This window comes from Ovis canadensis, chromosome 18 (assembly GCF_042477335.2).
Source record: "Ovis canadensis isolate MfBH-ARS-UI-01 breed Bighorn chromosome 18, ARS-UI_OviCan_v2, whole genome shotgun sequence".
Lineage (NCBI taxonomy): Eukaryota > Metazoa > Chordata > Mammalia > Artiodactyla > Bovidae > Ovis > Ovis canadensis.
In genome coordinates, this window is record NC_091262.1 from 47,411,634 (window position 1) to 47,427,018 (window position 15,385).

At 47.5% G+C, this 15,385-nt stretch overlaps 1 protein-coding gene across 1 annotated transcript; it reads right to left on the minus strand.

Moving 5' to 3' along the window:
• Positions 1-208: 208 nt before the first annotated feature.
• On the minus strand, positions 209-9,578 carry CYP1A2 (cytochrome P450 family 1 subfamily A member 2). The gene is made up of 9 exons (XM_069560176.1): positions 9,517-9,578; positions 7,260-7,318; positions 6,855-6,975; positions 4,899-5,738; positions 3,972-4,092; positions 3,432-3,521; positions 3,040-3,163; positions 1,377-1,463; positions 209-665 (listed from the first exon to the last, which is right to left on the minus strand). The coding sequence occupies exons 4-9, from the start codon at positions 5,727-5,729 to the stop codon at positions 368-370; spliced, it is 1,551 nt and encodes a 516-aa protein (XP_069416277.1). The 5' UTR covers positions 5,730-5,738; positions 6,855-6,975; positions 7,260-7,318; positions 9,517-9,578; the 3' UTR covers positions 209-367.
• Positions 9,579-15,385: the final 5,807 nt, after the last annotated feature.

The window sequence follows — 15,385 nt, forward strand, 5'->3', positions numbered from 1 at the left end:
TAAAGAAATAGAAAAAAATTATTTCTTGTGATGAGAACTTTTAGGATTTACTCTCAACAACTTTCATATATAATGTACAGTAGTGTTAATTACATTAATCACATTATATATCACATTTCTAGTACTTATTTATCTTATAACTGGAAATTTGTGCCTTTTGACCACCTTCATTCAAATTTTCCCTCTCACTGTAATCACAAACCTAATCTCTGTTTCTATGAGGTTGTTTATTTTTTGAAGTATAGTTGGCCTACAATTGTATGGTATATATAGCTGTTAGTTAAAAAGAAAGAAAGGAAAAGAAACGAGGCTTCCTCAATGACCGCCACCCTTCCCTTCCCTCTGCCTCAGAAGGCCAGCAACTTCTTCACTTGGTGGGGAAGCGCAGCCGTGCCTGCACATGCTCACAGCGGGGGTGCTTCATGGTCAGCCCGTAGTTGGGGGTTAGGTCCACTTTCACACCTGCTGGCACGCTGAACTCCAGCCGCTGCAGCAAGATGGCCAGGAAGAGGAAGACCTCCCACCTGGCCATGACCTCCCCTATGCACCGGCGCTTGCCCATGCCGAAGAGTAACACTTTCTCGCTTGCGAACTTATCAATGGCGGTGCCATCAGACGTGAGGAATCTCTCTGGCCGGAACTCAGATGGGTCCCCCCACAGCTTCCTGCAAGATGAACAGAGGAAGTGGAATCTCTGGGTTGGGGAGACCCTTCAGGTGAAAGGCCTGGTGGGCGGGACTTCTGTGTTAGATCTGTCTAATAGAGCAATGAATCCAGAGTGGAGAAAGGAGCCAAACTGTTTTCTGATGCTTGTTTCTTTACATAGCTCGCTCTAAAATTACCAGCCTTGGAAATAGTGCTTTTTAATAGTAACTTGCTATTTTAAAGAAATCATACTTTAACTAAAAGATGTTAAAAGAAGGAACATCTGTCCGTCTCTATCCTACTCAATACGTAAGGGGGACCAATGGTCCATCCTCGTTTATGCTCATGGTTTTGTAGTAATTATCAATAGCATCTTTTTTTTACACTCAGAAGGGCCCTAGTTTGCATGGTAAATTATATGAGTCTTCTACTTATAGACTATAGTGGGATTATCCAAAGAAGTCCCTAAGTCATTCAAATCAGAATCACCTGAGGTACTCCACCTTACCATCTGATGGAGAATGTTGGGGTATAGAGTGCCATCATCTATAACCAACTTCCTAGTCAATGCACTAAAGTTTGAGAAACCTGGACCTACATTTTATTCCTTGGAGCAGGCTAACTAGCCATCGAGGCCCCATTCCTTTATTGTGCAACCAGTTCCTAGGGGGACAAACAGCTTTCCTGACTGCTGAATATCACACATTTTTCAGTGGGGGACGTGTACTCACGGGTCATGATTGACCTGCCACTGGTTTATGAAGACACAGCGTTCCTTGGGTATGAAGAAGCCATTCAGTGTTGTATCCCTTGTTGTGCTAAGGAGGGAAGAGGGCTTTGTCAGGTTCAGGGGCTGGAAAATTGAGGTGTGTCTCTGGGAGGGTTTCTTTTTTAATCATTAAGAAAAACTGACATATAATTATTGGCATCTTTTAAAAACTTTTTTTTGGCCCCATGCCTGTGGCATGTGGAACTTTATCTCCCCAACCAGGGATTGAGCCCACATCCCCTGCCCTGGAAGGCAGAGTCTTAACCCCTGGATCACTGAGGAAGTCCAAAACTTGACAGATAGCTAATTTACAATGTTGTATTAGTTTCAAATGTACAACAAAGTGATTCAATTTATCTGTAAAATTGAATCCCCAACTCCTAATTTTATCTGTAAAACAGGATCGCCTTGCTGAAACTAATTGAAACAAATTAGTTTGTTTGTTTCAAAGTTTGCTGAAACTTTGCTGAAACAAATCACATACAAAACTAATACAACACTGTAAACTGATATACATGAATTCTTTTTCAGATTCTTTTCCATGATAGGTTGTTAGAAGATATTGAATATACCATATAGTATGTCCTTGTTGTTATTATCCATTATATATATAATAGTTGTATATATGTTAATCCCAAACTCCTAATTTCTCTCTCCAGAAGCAGGGGACAAAACATGGCAAAGACTACAGGGTTGGGAGGGCTGAACACGCAGTCCTCACTTGTGGGCGTGGTGAAGGGGACAAAGGAGGAGAGTCGGAAGGTCTCCAGGATGAAGGCCCCCTCCCCCACCTCAGGAGGTTCCTGCGTCTACCTCCACCCTGCTCCATTAGCCTGCCCACCGTGGTCTCCCCACTGTACACTAGGAGGGAATATCGGGAGCAAAGAAGGGTTGAAACGGTTCTTCCCCTTTCTCAGATCCTGTTCTTCAGCAAATGTTTATTAAACTTTTGTCTGTAGCCAACTCTACCCTTGGCCATTCTCCGGAGCTAAATAGCAGGGAGTCTGGGCCAGTCCTGGGGAGTTCCCAGTCTGGCTGAGGAGTTAGGCCTCTTCCTCTGGGAATAACTAGACCAATGTATGGGCTGAAGTAAGTGCTTGCTAACTCTCTGGACATTCTTAACATCCCAGGACCTAATCCTATAGGACAAATGGCTCTAAGTCCTACAAAATATCAGAATGAAGTTATGCCAGCTGGACGAGTCAAGAAAGGCTTCTAGGGGATGGGAAGTTCGTGCCAGAATAGGATAAGATAGGATTCTGGTAGCCAGAGAAGAGGGTACAAGGTATTCCAGCAGAAGCTCCAGCAGAAGCAAAATTGGAGGCTGGCCGGTTCATGTTCGTGAGGGGTGGTTAGGCCAGCCTGGCTGGGTTGAGCATACGAAGGAGGGAATGTGAGTAGAGGTGAATGAGAGCTGAGGTCAGAGTTTGGTTTTCTTCTGACACCTGGGTATTTTGACCATGTTTGGACTGGATGGGGGCAGAGTAGAGGCCAAGGTCTGGGAGGAATCTGGTGTCATGGGCAGGAAGGAGATGCCAAGGTCTGACCAGGGCCAGGGCTGAGAAGCAGGAGGGAAAAGAGGGAAAAGACTTCAGGGGTGTGAGGGCGGAAGAAGCAGGCCTCACCTGTGTGGGATGGTGAAGGGGACGAAGGAGGAGTGTCGGAAGGTCTCCAGGATGAAGGCCTCCAAATAGGGCAGCTGGGGTCTGTCGGAGAGCCGGGGCCGCCGTGCCCTGCCAATCACTCTGTCTACAAGCACGGAGGACAGACACGGCTTAGGGGCTGTCTCCCCTGCTCCACGGCACCTGCGTCCCCATTCATACCGGGCATCACCCTACATGGTCCTATGTAAGTTTACAGGTCTGAGAGCCAGTGACCCTCCAGTATCTTCTAGGCAAGGGTGGGCACCACCGCATGCCCAGGGCTTAGTAGACACATAACAGCTATATGTAGATTGAACAGAGGACCTTGGACCCCAAGGCTTCCCTTCACCAGAGGGCTGGGGGACACCACATACCCAGGTCCTCCTGGATCTTTCTCTGTATCTTAGGATTTGTCACAATGTACATAAGGCTCCAGGAGATGGCTGTTGTGATGGTGTCAAACCCTGGACAACATGGGGCACGGTGAGGAAGAAAGGAAGACAAGAGTGAGAAGGCAGTATTTACCAAGCACCCACCATGTATTACTAAGCATGTCTTTCTCTGCTTCCTTCCCCGAAGATCCTCACCTTGACTTTTCCAAGGGCTGAGGCAGAGTCTCCTCTGCACAAACTTGAGTAACTGCTTTTAAGTTTAGCTGCAGGGATTACAAGGGCCCAGACTTATAGACCAAAGAAGCCTTTATCGTTTAGAAGGGGAAACTGACCCAGAGGAGGAGAGGGACTTGGCTGGGTTTTCACCAGGAGTTGGTGGTACCTCCTGGGCTCAAACTTTGAGCCTGGGCCTGTACCACCTGACTTGTGGTTGATGGGTTATCTGATGGACCCGAGGGCTAGGCAAGGCTGTGGGTGAGTAGCAGGCACTGAGGGATGGAGGGGCAAGGGTCTGGCTCCTACCGGCCCCAAAGAGGTCGTTAACAAGGTTGACAGTCTTCTCCTGGGAGATGAGGCGACTGCTGGCTTGGGAGTTATCCTCACTGTGCTTGAACAGGGCGCCTACGATGTCCTGGACGCTGTTCTGAGGGGGCATAAGTTTAGGGTCACCCCAGCACTCCTGGGGTGGAAGGCTGGAGCCCCTCGTCCCATCCCTTACGGCCCCAGCTGCTGGCCTCTGGGCAGGAAGTTGAGCTCACACAGCAGCTGGTAGTAGCCCCCTGTGTGTGCTGTCGCTTCAGTCGTGTCCAACTCTGTGACCCTATGGACTGCAGCCTGCCAGGCTCCTCTGTCCATGGGATTCTCCAGACAAGAAAACTGGAGTGGGTTGCCATGCCCTCCTCCAGGGAATCTTCCCGACCCAGGGACTGAGCTCATGTCTCCTGCCTTGGCAGGAGGGTTCTTTATCACTAGCACCACCTGGGAAGCTCAGTAGCAGCCCTAGGTAGGGCTTAAAGTATCATTTCATACTCCATTGACCCTTCCTCTCAATAACTCCAGGGGTCCAATTTCACAGGAGGAGGTTGGTGTGAGTACAGGGAAGCTAAGTGACATGTGAGCTGGGAATTAGCCTCTGTCAGAGTTCAGGTTCCTGTAAAACAAAAGTCTTCTCCTAATAACAGCACTCCGCATTCTGGGCTCTGCCAGGGCCCCATGCACGGGGTTACCTCTCTGGGGCTTTGAGCAACCCTGAGAAGGCTGCTGTAGCCCAAGGAAACTGAGGCCAGAGAGGGAGAGAGACTGGCCCCAGGTCACACAGCTGGTCTGAGGTGTCCCAGAGACTTCCTGGGCCTTGGCCACACCCCAGCTGTGTGGGTGCCTTGGTGCTGGGGGAGTGGGGCCACACCCAGACTCTAGGGTGCCCTCATACCACCTGCACCCTGGGCTCACCTTGTCAAAGTCCTGGTAGTGCTCCTGGACTGTTTTCCGCACGAACTGCAGGAACCTCTGGTTGAAGCTCTTGAACCTTTGCAGACCCGGGTTGGGCAGGTATTTAAGGATGGGGAAGAAGTCCACAGGATTCCCAGAGATGGCGGATTCCACGAAATCATGGCTGCTCTCCACCACACTGAGCATCTCCTTACTGCTCTGGGGGAAGTGCTGCCCGAAGCACATGGCACCGATGACATTGGCCACCGATGCCACCACGTGGCCATAGGGGTCGAAGTGCCCAGGCCCTGACATCAGCTCCTGGAACTTGCCCAGGAGGGCCTCAGCCTCCTTGCTCACATGATCCTCCAGGTAGCAGGAGGAGGAGGAAGATGGGTCTGAGGCCACGGAGAAGGTGTTGAGAGCATTCTGGGCCAGGCGTCGCCGGGCAGCCCACACCGGTCCAGAGTCTGGGTTGAAGGTCATGCTCTGGCCTTCAGTGATCAAAGTGAAGCTGTAGAGGTCGGGCCGGCCCTTGAAATCATCGCCCTGCCGCACCAGGGCCTGCCGGATGGTGTCCAGGCCGCTGAGCACCAGCACGGGTGTGCAGCCAATGCGGATCTGCAGCACGTCCCCATAGCGCTGGCTCAGCTGCGACAGGACCACGTGTGGGTTCTTCCCCAAGGTCAGCACGTGCCCGAGCAGGGGCCAGCCCCAGGGCTCTGGTGGACTCTTCAGGCCTTGAGGGACCCGAGGCCGCCAGGTCCTGACCACCCAGAATACCAGGCAGAAGACGGCAGAGGCCAGGAGAAGCTCCATGGCTGAGAAGGGACTGGGCTGGGACAGTGCCATCTGTACCCACTGCAGGGGAAGAGGAAGGAGGGGCGAGATGGAGCCATTCATTCACTTGTTTATTCAGTCAATAAGCACTTGCCCACATTCTGTCCTTGGTTCCCAGGCAGACAGACTGAGCAAGACGGAGCTACATCCACTAAATTACATAGGTCCTGCATCCCAGGACCTCATCCACAGTGCATCACAGAATCTGAGGCCTGGAAAGGAGCCCTGAGATTCCCAACATGAGTGTCTGAACTCCCAGCCCTGGCCCTCCCCTCTGCCCATCACCTGCTTCCAATTCTGAGGCTGAAGTGATCACTTCAAAATGGGAAAGCACTCTTGTGAACCCCAGTGCAGGGTGTATGCTCGGCCTTGTGCCAAAGGGTGCCTCCTTATACCCTGGGAACAGGGAGCTGCTCCCCTCTTCGCAACACTGATGAGACCAAGATCCCAGGGCTCATGCAAATGGCTTTTGATGCCCTCTTCCCTAGGCCATTCCTTATTAAGACCCCAAAAAGAGGGCAAATCCTCATTCTCTCAGTCTTTTTATTTTTATTTTTTTGGCTGTGCAGCTTATTACGTGGGAATCTCAGTTTCCAGACTAGGGATTGAACTGTGCCTCCTGGAGCGGAAATGGAGAGACCTAACCCCTGGACCACCAGGGAAGTCTCTCACATCTCTCACTGCTTTTAAATATTTATTTATTTGGCTGCTTTGGGTCTTAGTTGTAGTGCGTGGACTTCATTGCTCTGTAGCGTGTGGGAGCTTAGCTCCCCGACCAGGGACTGAACCTGCATCTCCTGCATTGCAAGGAGGATTCTTAACCACTGGACCACCAGGGAAATCCTCCCCTCACAGTCTTGAAGGCTGAGCTGGGCTGCAGCCAGGCCAGGGCTATCCTCATGCCAGGTGAAGAGCCCTACCCACCTCTCCACTCGTCACACTAAGGGTCCCTAGATAGGCCCAGTCTAAGCTTCTCATTTACAACTGGGGAAACTGAAGTTTGGAACTGGGCAGCAAGAACTAGAACTCAGGCTTCCTACACCTAACCCAGGGTCCCTGCATCCCTCCATTTCCAGTGATTCCCCGGATATATATCGGGGGATCCCAAGGGCTAAGAAAGGGGCCCACAAAATGTACCTGTAGAGGCAGGTGCTGGAGGTCAGCAGGATTGTGGGCGCTGATCCAGAGCTTCTGGCCCCAGCTGAGGGGACTTTTATAAACAGCACCACTATCAGATTGGCCCTGCCATCCTGGTCACCTGATAGCAAAGTGGCCGAAAAAAGTTGAAAGGATTAGCTCTTGGCCTTGGGCCACAAAACCCAGCTCCACCTACCCCCTAGGGCCCAGAGGCAGCTCTTCCATAGCACCTATGTCTGTAGACATAGGTGCTATGTCCCTGGGGAGGAAGATCCAGCTTCTCTCAGGATCCAGTCAGGAGGGAATGCTTCCTTCTCACATGGGCAGGACAGGGTGCTAAGGAGTGAAAGCCCTCTGGGCTAGTCCAGATCACTTTCCCATTGCCCCCATGAGGAAGTCCCCCACCTGGGCACTCCATCCAGGCTTATCAGCAGGGTAGGCTCCTGTAATGCCCCTCCAACAACCTGTGAAACCAAATAAAGAATAGGCATGTTCTGGCCATCACTTCATGGCAAACAGATGGGGAAACAATGGAAACAGGCAGATTTTATTTTCTTAGGCTCTAAAATCACTGCAGATGGTGACTGCAGCCATGAAATTAAAAGACACTTGCTCCTTGGAAGAAAAGCAATGACAAACATAGACAGCATATTCAAAAGCAGAGACATCACTTTGCCAACAAAAGTCAATCTAGTCAAGGCTATGGTTTTTCCGGTAGTCATGTATGGATGTGAGAATTGGACTATAAAGAAAACCGAGCACTGAATAATTGATGCTTTTAAACTGTGGTATTGGAGAAGACTCTTGAGAGTCCCTTGGACAGCAAGGAGATCAAACAAGTCAATCCTAAAGGAAATCAACTCTGAATATTCATTGGAAGACTGATGCTGAAGCTGAAGCTGCAATACTTTGGCCACCTGATGTGAAGAGCCAACTCATTGGAAAAGACCTTGATACTGGGAAAGATTGAGGGCAGAGGAGAAGGCGATGACAGAGGATGAGATGGTTGGATGACATCACCAACTCAATGAACATGAGTTTGAGCTAGCTCCAGGGGACAGTGAAGGACAGGGAAGCCTGGCAGGCTGCAGTCCGTGGGTTCACAATGCATCTGACATGACTTAGCAACTGAACAACAATGTTCTGGCCACCTCTGAATTCCAGGCTGGGTCCTTAATCTGAAAACAAGAGATGATGAGGATCATACGTTCTAAAGGGAGGCTTCCTCAGCCTCCTCCCTCTTGGTGAGAGATGGTAAAAGTGGATGAAGAAAATTCATGCTGTGAGCTCTTCTCCACAGCAACTAGCTTGGAATCTTCAAAGTGGTGGATTTCATTAAGAAAAGGAAAAAGGAAGACAGGGGCATTTTCTAGAGCAAAGAGACTAAAGCGACACAACTACCAAATGCAGTATGTGAAGCTTGGTTGGACCCTGGATTAAAAAAAATTTTTTTTAAGCCACAAAAGACATTAGGGGAACAACTGAAGACATATGGACAAGGATTGGAGATTAGATGATATTATGGAATTAATGTTAATTTTCTTAGGTACAAGCCTAGTGTGATTAGGTGGGAGAATATTTTAGAAAAATTCCTAGGAGATTAACACTCTTAGGAAACGAATATTATAAGGTTTTTTGGGGAGTGGTGTTTGTTGTTTTGTTTTGTTTTGTTTTTGGCTTGCCACGTGCCTGCCACCAGACTGCCAGGGAAGTTCTCAATACCGTAATGTTTAGGGGATGAAGTGTCAGCATGATTTCTGCAATTTACTTTTAAATGGTTTTCTTCCAAAATATACAACTATCTGTTTATCTCTATAGAGAGGAGAGAGTAGACAGGACAGATGTCAGCTCTCTGAGAAGGTGCGAGATTGTCTATGGTAGGGAAGGGAGCCTTGAGGTGGAGGGCTGTCGCTTGGTAAGGAGTTCCCTGGTGGTTCTCTCCTGCCCCAGCTCACAAAGCCAAGCGAAGGAGTTCCAGGATTCTCAAACCTTAAGAGCAGGATACCGTGAGAAGGGAAAGCCTCCGCTGTAAGTGCAGATGGGCAGGAGTGGGGTGAGGGGACCTGTGGCCTTTGTGTGTCTATCACTTACTTTACAGCACTCCATGCTTATGGGCCCAGTGTAATTATAAGAGCTTTATATTTGTTAAAAAACATTCCCAGTAATCCCGTGGGGTGGAAATTAATACTATTGTCAGATTACAATGGGGTAAAAGAGGCACAAAGAAGTTATACAATTTTTTTGTAGGTCACATAACTTCCCTGGTGGCTCAGATGGTAAAGAATCTGCCGGCAATGTGGGAGACCTGTGTTGGAGACCCAGGTTTGATCCCTGGGTTGGAAAGATTCTCTGGAGGAGGGCATGGCAACCCATTCTGGTATTCCTGCCTGGAGAATCCCCATGGACAGAGGAGCCTGGCGGGCTACAGTCCATGAGGTCACACAGAGTCAGATACGACTGAGTGACTAAACCCAGCACACAGCAGCGCATTAGAGCTGGGATTCTAACCTTCAGGAGACTGTGCCCCAGACCACAGCAGTCACCTGCTCAAATCGTGTCCCTGGATCTGGGGGAGACTTGTGGACACAGAGGCTGAGCAGAGCAGCCTGTGATGACAGGGGTAGCAGAGGGCAGCCTGCATAGCCCAAGCAGGGTACCTTACCAGAATGTGAGTCTCCTAAGGGCTGGGTGGACATGCTGAAGGGAGCTGGACTTGAACTGCATGGATGAGACCTGGCTACAGAGGGGAGGGGACCCCAGCAGTGACAGGCTACAGGGAGTACTTTGTGGGACTCAGCTGAGGGTGAGCAAGAGGTCAGCCAGAGTCCAGCAGCTGTGTTAGGAACTGTTTGATGTGGAGGACACGTTGGGGCTAAAAGGCACTCGATGAAAAGCTGGCAGTGGAATGTCTGCTACACACAAGGGCATTTGGAGCTAAGAGAAGATAAACTGCACCAGCCAAACAGAAAGAGATTGGCTCATCTTCCAGCACCCTCCCTCTTTCCTCTCCCTAGTGGGGGGTCAGGAGGGTGTGAGGTGGGATGATGGGGGGTGTTCGGGACATGGTGGGGACGGGGATGGGGGAGTGGGCAAAGTGCAGAAAGAGAGTGTGTCTCTCCCCTTCCCACAAACCAGAAATTTCATGTGAGAAGCATTTTGATTTACTTAGGACTGACTGGACTTTTTGATTCCTAAAAACGAGAAAGCTGTGAGATCAACCTGTGATGATGTCAAAGGGCAAGGCTGGGGGAGTCTGACAAGGGCACAAGGCCTGTTGGAGGATCGTGGCTGAGAGGAAAGGGAAGCTGTTTTATCTTTGTATCTGCATTGGGTTTAGCTCACTGTTATAAAATTATTGAGGTTTGAGGTTAGGGTAGGTTTTGTAGAAATCGACTATTTCTCTCTGTCTCTCTCCTCCTGTCTTTTCCTTCCTCTCTCTCTCTAATGATCTAAAGTCATACTTTATTCAAATTTTCATAGTTTTTCCTAATGTCCTTTTGTCTCTTCCTGTTCTCAGATCTCATCAAGGAGGATGATACGTTATACAGAGTCATTGTTTTTCTAGGCTTCCCTTGGTTGAGATGTTTTTCAGACATTGTTTTTTCAGGAGAACTGGACAGATATTTGGTAGAATGTTCAGCTATTGGGATTTGTCTGATGCTTTCCTCAAGGTAAGACTGGGGTTATGGACTATTGGCAGGAAGACCACAGGAGAAAAGGGCCGTTTTCGTCACATCATATCAACGGTACATACTGTCAACCTGACAGGAAGGTTGATGTTCGTAGTGATCAGCTGACTGAAGCAGAGTTTACCAGATTTCTCCATGGGAACATCACTCATCCTCGCCCTCCATATTGTGCTGTTTGGAAGGAAGTCACGTGCACAGTCCACATCTAAAAGGATTGGGGGTTCTGCTCCCCTCCCTGAGGATGGAATCTCTATGTAAATTATTTGGACTTCTCTGGTAGCTCAGGCAGTAAAGAATCTGCCTGCAGTGCAGGAGACCTGTGTTTGATCCGTGGGTTGGGAAGATCCCCTGGAGAAGGACATGGCAACTCACTCCAGTACTCTTACTTGGAAAGTCCTATGGACAGAGGAGCCTGGCAGGCTACAGTCCATGGGGTCACAAGAGTCGGACATGACTTAGTGACTAAACCACCATCACCGCATAAGAGATGATTTATCTTTTAAGTGATTTCTTAAAACTTGTTATTGAATTACAAGATACAGAAAAGTGCGAATAATCTGTACAACCCAATGAACATTTTACAGACTTGACAAAAACCATGTAGTCAGTTCTCAGATTAAAACACAGAATGTTAGGAGCACCCTTGAAACTGTTCCCATGTTCCTTCCCCAAGGGGAACAATGACCCCAGTTTCTAATGGCATAAATTAGTTGTGTCTGTTTTTGCTTTTCATGAAAATGAAATCATGCTGTGTACTTTTTTGGCATGGAATTTTTACAAAAACTAATAGATTTCAGTTTTTGGTTGTTGTTGATTGAGTTTATTGTTATTTTTGTTTGATTGAGGTATAATTTACCTATAGTAAGATACAAGGATGATAAGTGAACATTTCAGTGAGGTTTTGATATGGGGTACACTCATGTATCCAATCCAATATATAAAGCAAAATAAAGAATGTTTCCATTACAACAGAAACTTTCCTCCTGCCCCTTTGCAATCAGCTCCCCTCCCTATCCCCACAAGCAACCACTTTATGAATTTTTAAAATCATAGAATAGTTTTCCCTTTGTTGAACATTAAAATTTTTGAGATTTATCAAGGTTGCAAGTTAGATTTCATTTTTCATAGCAGTTTTAGGTTTGTGGAAAAATTGGGTGAAAGAAGAGAGAGCTCCAATATGCCTCCTCCTCCTCCAATCAGTTTCCTCAATTATTAACTTCTTGCCTTAGTGTGATACATTTGTTGCAATTGGTGAATGAATATTAATACAATAGTATCAACTAAGTCCAGAGTTTACATTAAGATGCACTCTTCATGTTGTACAATTCCATGAATTGTCTTCATTTTTAAAACTGTGGTAAAGTATAAAACATAAAATTTATGATTTCAAACGTTTTTAAAGTGTGTTATTGGCAGACTGTGTACTCTCTTTTCTGGCTCCCGTCGCTTATTCCTTTTTAGATTACTCATCCACAGTGCTGGGTGTAATTCTCATTGCTGTGTGGTGTTCTAATATGAATACACATAATGAGTCCCCATATAAACAGGCAATGAATGTATCCATAGCCATTCAACTGTCGACTGACATTTGGCTTGTTTTCCATATTGGGCTATGATGAGCCCTGCTGTTGTGAACATTCTTGCATGTATTTTTGTAAGAATTTCTGCTGTCTCTGGACCTACGAGTGGAAATGCTAGATGACAGGCTAGGCCAACTCAGGCTAGCGCTAGAGTTCAGGGCTAGTAGATCCTAGCACTGAACAATTTTCTGAAATCGTTGAACCAAATTTCTTTCCACTGGCTGTGACTGAGGGTTCAGTTTACTTCTCATGCTCACCACTACTGGATTGCTTTAAATCTTTTTGACTCCAGCCTTTCTGGAGTGTGTGTTGACTACTTCCCTTTTTAAAACCCCTCAAAGTTCCCTATAGATTTCAGGATAAAGACCAGACTCCTTTGCTTGGCACCCAAAGGCTTCAGTGGCAGCTCTTGCTCACCCCCTCTGGCTCTGTTTGCCACCACAGCCCGGCCCCATTGCCATTGTCTTTCTCCATGTATTGACTCCTTTGACACCTGCACCCCATCCTGCGTTCTCTGGCTCCTCATTTTTTTTTAGACTGAAGTATAGTTGCTTTACAATGTTGTGTTAATTTCTGCTGTACAGCAAACTAATTCAATTATATATATATTTACCTTCTTTTTTCCAAACTATGAACTTTTTATTTTGTATTAGAATATAGCCTATTAACAATATTCTGGTAGCTTCAGGTGAACAGTGAAGGGACTCAGCCATACATGTACACACATATCCTTTCTCCTGCAAGCCCTCCCACCCCATCCAAGCTGGCATGTATATACACATTCTTTTTTAATATTCTTCTCCAGTTTGGCTTATCATAGAATATTGAGTATAGCTTCCTTTTTCTATACAGTAGGACCTTATTGTTTATCCACTCTGTACCTGCCCCTCCTTTTATACCCTGTTCAGCTGCCCCATGCTGGCTGGGTTCAAGCCCCTCCTCTGAGGTCCCACAGGCCTCCCACAGGCCTCACGCTACCCTCCTCAATAAGCACCTGTCATGCTGTTTCCCCCTTCAACTGTGAGCTCCTTGAAGGTCAAGGCAGCTTCTGCTTTTCTTCAGATCTCTAGTATCTAGCTCAGGGAGTGACATGCAGCATGTATCCTGAAAAAGATCTGTTGAATTAGGGTTAGTGTTCACAAGCAAGAACTTTGTGAAAACTTTGTGAAAACTTCGGGCATTTTCCTGCATTGGTTTTCTGGAGCTTGTAAATAATAATCTTTACAGTTGAAATTTAATGAGTACCCACTATGCCCCAAGCTCTGTGCTCTATGCTCAACATCAGCCATCTCTATTTGAGCTTCATAGCAACACTGTGAGGTGGGTACTGTTATTGGCTTCATTTTACAGTTGATGAAATGAAAGCCTGAAGATGGTAAGTAATTTTTCCCAGAGCTAGAGTACGGGAGAGAAGCAGCTCAGTGAGCATGGGGAAGAGGGCTAATCAGGAGGTTATCATGAGAGAAGGCTGATTTAGAGTTGACTATCCAGAGAGGAGTCCAGGGAGACATAGGGTGGGGCTCAGGTTAGGGTGAGGGAACAGGCGCCCGTAGGTCACTAAACGTTTATTTAGCGCACATTCACCCAGCTGGCCAGTGGTCAGAATACAGTAACTGGCAGCCTTTTCCCCTGCTTCTTGTGGGGCAAGTCCTTCTCTGTGACCCTCATCATTCCATTCTCATCTCCGAGGTGGCTCTGGCCACTAAGAGCCATAGTTTTGGGCCAGATCATCACTTAATCTAAACCCTAAATCAGACTATGGACCCCTCAGAGACAGAGGCTGAGTCCCATTTATCTCTGTGCCCAGACCGGGCAGAGAGGAAAGACCTTGATGGACACAGGTGCTGTGGGAAACACAGGGTAATAGTTAAAGCTGAAGGGGGAGGGTGTCTCATAATCTATTACATAAAGACTGGAAGCTTCAGTCTTGGACATCTAATCACCTGCTGCAGGTGTCCACCCAGAGGCCCCAGCATCCTCAACATGTCCAAATGGATGCTGTCTGTCAACCTCCCTGCCCAGACCCCTTCTCTCTGGGTTATCACCCTAGCCAGAAACCTGGGAATCTGCAAAGACTCCTTCTGTTATTCACCTCCTACCAGACTCTCAAGATTCTACTGCCTGAACATCCCTTCTCTCCTTTACTATGGCTTTGCCTGGAGGTGACTCTCAGCGCCACTTCCTGCCTGCACTTTTGGTTCCCACTGACTTTAACAGGTCTCACTGTCTCTAGGCCAGTGTTGTCCAGTAGAACTTTCAGTGATAATGGAAATGTTCTATGTTTGTGCTATTCAGTAGGGTAGCCACCAGCCACATGTGGCTGCTGAGCACTTGAAATGGCTGGAACAACTGAAATACAAAGTTTTTAATTCTATTCAATTTGAAGTGTAAGTGGCGAGTGACTACTGTATTGGAGGGCATAGTTCTAGGCTCCTCCCATCCCATCCCTACTATCCAGGCTGCATACTGCCACCCAAATGAACTTTCTGAAATTGCGCATCTGTGCAATCCGTGTGTGTGCTCAGTTATGTCCGACTCTTTGCGGCCCCATGGACTGTAGTTCGCCCGACTCCTCTGCCCGTGGAACGCTGGAATGGGGTGCAGTGGGGTGCCATTTCCTACTGCAGGTGGTCTTCCTGACCCAGGGATCAAGGTTGCATCTCTTCTATCTCCTGCACAGGTGGCTTCTTTATCACTAGCACCATATTCCTATGTAAAACCCCTTAGTACTGATTTCTTAAGAAACTGATTTCTTAAGAAACTGATTTCTTAAGACATTCAGAAACCAAACTCAAACTCCTTAGGTCAGCCCGTGAGTCATTTCCTACTCATTTCTTTCACTTCATTTCCCACTACACTCTTCCTCTCACGTATCTTTCCCACCAGTCAGAAGGAACTCTTAGAATTCTAATTTTCTGCCTCTGCGCATTGTTCCCTCTGCCTGGAATGCCCTACCCTCCTCCCAACCACTTCTTCCCCATCCAACAAACACTCTCATGGAAATTAATTGCTTCCAGGTTAGAAATGCTTACTTATATTGCAGTACTATGATGCAGGCATGACAAAGCATTCTCATCTCTCCATTAAAGCAAATCCTCCAAAACTCAGCTCCAGGTCCACCTGCTGCGGGGTGTCCTGAACCCTATTCTGGGTAAAATCTTCCTCCATTGGGCATAGCTCTCTCATGGCACAAACACCACGGTGCCATGTTACTTTGGTTTCATTTGCTCTGTCCGGACTATGAACAACTTGGGACAAACTG